At 39.1% G+C, this 6,372-nt stretch overlaps 1 protein-coding gene across 2 annotated transcripts in view; it reads right to left on the bottom strand.

The window, feature by feature from the left end:
- Positions 1–1,504: 1,504 nt before the first annotated feature.
- The window catches only part of syngr1b (synaptogyrin 1b), a 31,322-nt gene continuing 26,454 nt past the window's right edge, over positions 1,505–6,372 (bottom strand). The window contains exon 4 of one of the 2 annotated variants that reach the window (XM_004574682.5): positions 1,505–4,374. In XM_004574682.5, coding sequence (XP_004574739.1) covers positions 4,159–4,374 — 216 coding nt within the window. In that variant the 3' untranslated portion in view covers positions 1,505–4,158. Of the gene's footprint in view, positions 4,375–4,733; positions 6,254–6,372 lie in introns of those variants that run through there. The other variant, XM_004574683.3, reaches the window with a different exon arrangement.

Here is a 6,372-nt window from a genome sequence, read left to right as displayed (position 1 = left end):
AATTCTTCCACATGCAAGTCTGTGAGCCATGATCCAAATTCAGGGGCTGCGTCCCTTGGAGGATATCGGAGACGGTAAGATTTACACTCGTCTGCTAAATTGCTACAGCAATTCTGATGGTATTTGAAGGCAGCATATAACGTCAAGCTCGTTTGTTTGTTTGGGCTTTTTTAAAATCTCTTTCTAAGCGTGCTTTGTATTTCCATAATACATTTTTGATTTGCCTCATTTATAAAGTGGAAAAGATAAGTAAATAATAATAAACTGAAAAAAACTGTTTAAATAAATAATAAAACGACAAAAAGAAAGGAAGAAAAACTCCCGACTTCTGCTTTTTTGCTGAAACGGATTTCTTTGACAATACCGCCACCATGTGTTTACCATAAACTACCTCTACCTACCACTTTTTGCTTTACACTTTTTATGTTTATTGTGATTGTAATTTCTTAAACTACCATACTAAACTTCTATATATTCAATCGCCCTTCCAAAAAAGTAGCACACATTCTTAATTTAGTATTTTGTGCTTAGACTATCTATTTTTCCATATTATAAAATTAGCCACACATGCGCTTAGCAGCTTTACTCTTCTCGAATTAACTATTTTAAAAGTACGTTAACTGTGTGAACTAAAACAAAAGAAAGAGCAAGTTTTAAAAAAAAAAGCTGAATAACTGCATTAAATTAAAAGCTGTCTTGCAGTTGAACTCGCGGGTAAAACTCCTGCCAGCAGGGGGAGCTGTGTCTTATAAATAGTGGACTAACCAGCCTGCTTGTGACCATTTACAGCTTTGAAAAATACAGATACAACATTTAGAACTTAAATCTTGAGCCACCCCCACATCAAGTGGTCTTCAGCAATAGTTCTCCATGCTTTCTGACAGTCTTTCAAAATATTTCTTTTGCCATTGAGTGATTTTTTTTTTTTTTTTGTTTTGTTGCTGGCATATCCCAGCAATATGTTTAGTGTGCCCTCAGAAAATGTGAGGACACTGGATAAGAGGAGGACAAGATGTGAAGTGGCAGGCCTAAAAAATATCTACACGAGATGAATAAGATCTGTAAGTCATTTCGTTGATCCATCTGCTGTTCAACGAAACCTCATCAGAAACTGAGTGAACGGGTGGCTGACAAGAAGCCATTTTTAAGGAAGGGAAGAGAAAAGAAAAAAACGATTGGACTGTAAATCAGTGCCTACAGGTATCACAGTGAGTGTCTACAGCCACCTGTAAAACCCAGTGGACGCTCTGTCCTTTTTGGGGGGCAGCATTTCAATCAGGGCTGTGGGGATCTTGTCAAAACTGCTAAAATTATGAACTCAGAGAAGTACTATTAGACCTTGAGCCAGATACAATAGCATCGGGAAAGCGTCTGATTGGGAAAGGATTCATTTTTCAGCACAAAAACAACCACACACACACTGCCAATGTATTTTAATTCTGAGGGTTGGCTCATAAAGTTTGCACAGTACTGTAATCCAAAAATCCAACACCAGAGATTCTCATCTCATCTTGCATTTTTGTTCAGTATTTTCTTTATTTTTATTGGTTAAAACCACATCAGAAACATACATTTGTACACAATTGTTTTTTCTTTAATCTTAATTTGCTTCATTTCACAGAGGAACATCACACATTTCTACATCTACACAGATGTACAGCATAAAGTATATATGTGCATATATACTTTGATAATTTGGTCACATTTTCCGTAGCCATATATATGTATGCATATTTTAATATTTAATATTGTTATCCCCAAAATAAAAACTTCTCCTTACCTCGAGAGCAACACAAAGGATGAGGCATGGATAACCTCACCATATATCTTATCACAATAACACTCAACAGACCACAGAGCTTTCTTTCTTTTGTCTTTTTTAAATATAGAACTAACTTAATGCCCTAAAATAAAGCAGAATCTTTTTCAAACACTGTTATATACTCAATTATAGATTTACATATGTTTATACAGACAGATACACTGGAGAAAAATGGAGCACAAAAAAATGGAGCGATGCATGTTCATAAATATTGAGGATGCCTGCAGATTTGTTGACAACGAGCGGAAAACACACACAAGTTTTCCGCAGACCTGCTGATAAGGAACGCTCTATACTGATGACAAACGCTTGCTTTTGTAAAGTGGTTTGACGTGCTCAAGGACAAAACAGGACCAAATTCGTTTTGCTGTACATTAAGACTTTGAAAGAGAGCATCAGTGTGTTGTGGAGGCTTGTGTTCCTGCGTGATGGATTCTGCTTGGCAGTCAGCACTAAGGCAACAATTGAGGACAGAAAAAGCTTCACAGGGAAACATAAAAACATTTCAAGGAAAAAAGAAAAAAAGGACAAATTTCAATACAAACACAGTCTCATTATACAGGGGAGGGGATTAGTTGCCTGATACGCCACTGCTGCTTGTTTATCTATGCTGATATCCTGTAATGGCCCATCGACGAGTTCTGTCAGCAAAAACTTGTGTTCGCAGCATCGATAGGCTGTGAACCTGTGCGTGCGTGTCTGTTTGGGAGCGTTTTAGCTATCGCACTTATTTTGCTGACCAACTGAAGACCTCACAAGTTGAAGGCAGTGTGGTCACAAGCATTGATCAGCTACAGGGTGACCTGCCGATAGTTTCTAATCCACCCCCTGCCCCCAAACCCCGAATTAACACCTCCAGTAAAACCTGGCGTGTTTGCACTCTGTAGCTCCTTCCCAAGGATGAAGTGAACCCACTGATGTTTGTCTGCCTAACTGCAGATCACCACCTGTTACCTATGCATCCAAAATCTGGGGGATGCCCAAGATTTCTTTGTGGAGGTTTTTTTTTTGACAAAAAGACAGATAAACTTGCCAGAATTGATGACATTAACTTCTTCTGATTACTACAGTGTTTGTCACATGGGATAAAAATCACCACCTAAATGCAGAGGCTGTTGTTAAGATCACAAAGTCAACTGAGCTGATCGTTGGTGTAAGTCTTAAATGTAAAATGTCATAATCTCTCCCTGTTCTTTTTAAAAGTACGCTCTTTTTTTGTTGTACTGACCTTTAATAATATGTTTTCTTTACATTATTTATTGTCACAGGCACATTATTTTGTGCACATAACCAGGGGTTAAAGCGGGTCTTAACAATTTTCTGGTAGCCTACCTTGAGTTAATAAATAATAAATGATTGTGGAATGAGTTCATTTCTCTTATGCTTCAGCCTGGTGTTACTTCCAGTGATGGCCTGGAGACACTTGCTCAGTAGTAAGAAAATAACAACACACCACAGAGCTTTTACACATTAACACGTCCCCTTTTCCTTCTCATCCCTGTGATGTGTTCATGGTGCAGATGTAAAGTTGTGGTCGTGGTACTTCAGCATCTTCCTCGCACTAAAGACGAGGAGAATAAATGGAGCAACTTAGTGTACTTCCCAGAGAGAATTTCATCTCAGAGATGAAATTTAAAGCTGTAATAAAATTGGTTTCAGAGTTTTAAAATCTACACGTGTTGTCAAACTAATTGAAGTATACTCATTTTAGACAGTCAAAGACTGCAGGTTAGTGTAGTTAGTTTGCAGTTCTGTGATAGAGCTTACAATGATGCACTGTGTTAGACTGTTATAGGCTGTGGTGTTGTGGTGTTAGCTTACATCAGGTGTAGCAGACATCAATTTACATTTAAGGTGATGGCGTGGTGCACACTTACTCATAGAATCCGATCTTTTTATACTAACTTTTTACTGTCTAGGTGAAATCAGCCGTACATGCAGCTGCTTACATCTTGTGAATAACAGTGAATATCGAGTCACAGCATGAACACAAAGAAAAATCTGCTGGAACTCAAAAACCAAACAAGGATTTTATGTGAATTATTTCAAAGTAAATCTTTTCTCCCCATGCTGCACCGCTACACCCGATCTTCAGGTCTCCTCACCTGCCAGATCCCACTTTAACCCCTGCGCATAACAATAAAAACAGTAAATTGTAGCAATAAATTTGCAACTCAAAACTTGAGGTTGTTGGATCTAGGATGTGATAAAAGATCTGCCCAATACACTAAGTAATGGATTCAGTGTTTCTTGTGTAACACAAAACAGCACAAATATTATTTTGAAGTAGAAACCTTGGACAACTTCATCAGCATACATAAATGTCTCCTAACATCTCAGTATTCTTGACGTTGGTAGCCTCCGGATCCATCGAAGGCCCCGTCACTGTTGGTCTGGCCTCCTCCTCCTCCCGGGCTCTCCAGGTCATCCCCACCGAATGAGGTGTAGGGGGCTCCGGCTGCATCCTGGCTGGGGTCTGTGTAGTCCTGGGAGAAGAGGGCCGAGTCGGCCCCTAGCTTGTATCTCTGGAAGGCCAGGAAAGACTGGCCCGCCTTGGCGATGAGGATCGTAAATGGGAAAGGACGAGGAGATGAATAGGAGGCGATTGAAGACAGATGATGAAACAGAGACGTGACGATGTTAGTGTGAGGAAGGGAGGGGTCAGACAACAAAAGACAGGAGGACACAGTGGTTAGTTGGCTGGAAAGCTTGACAACATTATTAGACAGCTTTAGTGAATCAGTCACAGTGAATTACTTCCTCAAGCAGCAGCACAAAAAATGCTGCTCGTACATTGTGTAGCTCTAGAAGAAGAGCACGAGTTCCTCTTGTGTTGATAATTCAGAAAGGAAATCGTGGGACAAGCCAGAGGTAAAACAGAGCAACACAGAGAAAGTTAAAATGATTCAAGTTACACGAGGAGATTTTCTTTATTATCGACTGCTCAGATGTTGCAGACACTTGAATAGCTGCAGTACTTTTGAACCTTTTTTGATTTTATAAGTCGATACATGACAGCGCATCAGGCCAGCTAACTGTCCAAAAGAAAACGTTCCACAGCACATACTTAGAGGAAATTTGCACTCATTGTAGTCTGAGTTACATGGACTGAACCCTGAATATTTCAGACTTTTTTGTAAATATGAATATAGAACATTTTATTAGCACCCGCATAATAAAACTTAGCCATAAAAGACAATGAATATTAAATGTTAAATGACTAAAATTGAAGCTCTAACACACCTCTACCATCTAAATTTAATAAAATGAAAGTGAAAGAGGGAGCCTGTGTGTGCAACCACAGAGGAAACTGACACCCCTATAAAATGTGTTAAATATGCTGGAGTCTGTAGCGAGACGACTCAGCTTAGCTTGTGTTCTCACTGTAAACGAGGCGAAACAGTTCTCGCTCCATCTGAACTTAACATCTTCCAACAGAAAGCTCTTTAACATTTCTCTGCTTGATTGATTGAGCCTGAAGTCCTACTGGAGAAACTGTCCAGCACATAAACAAAGTCGGTCATCTTGAAACAAGTTTGGTGTTACTAAGCATTAGCTAAATTAGCTTTCATTTCACTTGTCAGCAGTACATAGAGTCAGCAATCAGATCTTACACAACAGAAAAGGCTTAAAACATCCCCTATAAGTTACACTTCCACCAACGTCTGAGTGCTGTCGAATTCTCCCATTGATTTCAATTGAGGATTTTGAGTGCAACATATCTGTGTAATAATATATCTGAAAATAACCATCTCAACACTGCAATGTGCTCTAGATTGTGAGTAAGTATATATCAAATTATTCATTTAAGTGAGGAACTGAAAATTAGGGGGTGGGGGTGTAAGCAATTAATAATTTTATAAAAACTCATTACAATTAAGGACGTGAAAAAATGGTGTCCAGTCCTAAAAACTGAGACAGCAATTGCTCAGGGCTCCAGGTTTGGTGTTGCAGATACTCTGACTGTAACATCTGTTTCAACAAAAAAATTAAAAAAATAATTTGGTGAAGCTTTTCTTCATAAATAAAATGAGTCTTTCATGAAATTCCAACAGAAAAAGCTCTGATTTCACACCTGAGATATTTAGAGCTGCACATGTGTAAATTTAGCTGTTGAGTGTCTTGCGCTGATGAATGATAAGGTCAGCCTGCTTGTTAATGTGGGTGTTTGGAGGTGTTTGGATTAGTAAGTCTGCTTTTATGTCTCTGTGTCAGCAACGGCAGTATTTGCTGTAAGAGGGCGCCCAAATCAAGTGCAGTCTCAGTAAAGAAAGAGGAGCGTGTAGGACCTGCTGCAGATGGTTAAGGCAACAAAGAGAGAAGATAAAGTCAAACAAAAGACTGATGAGGCTGAGGAGGGAACAGCTTGGTGTATTCCTCTTCAAATGACACATTCTTTAACTTCTCCATAGAGAAGAGAGCCTGGGCCCCCTGTTGGAACAATATTTGTACAGTCATGAGTTCACATGTCAGAAACAGTAAGCAGTACTAAAAAAAGATGAAGGGAGACACATTTATATAGCTCCCTGGCTATATAAGCAAGCTGAGGA

Source organism: Maylandia zebra, linkage group LG6 (assembly GCF_041146795.1).
Source record: "Maylandia zebra isolate NMK-2024a linkage group LG6, Mzebra_GT3a, whole genome shotgun sequence".
Taxonomy (NCBI): Eukaryota; Metazoa; Chordata; class Actinopteri; order Cichliformes; family Cichlidae; genus Maylandia; species Maylandia zebra.
The sequence above is the reverse complement of the archived record's forward strand: the minus strand, read 5'-3'. Positions and strand labels throughout refer to the sequence as shown.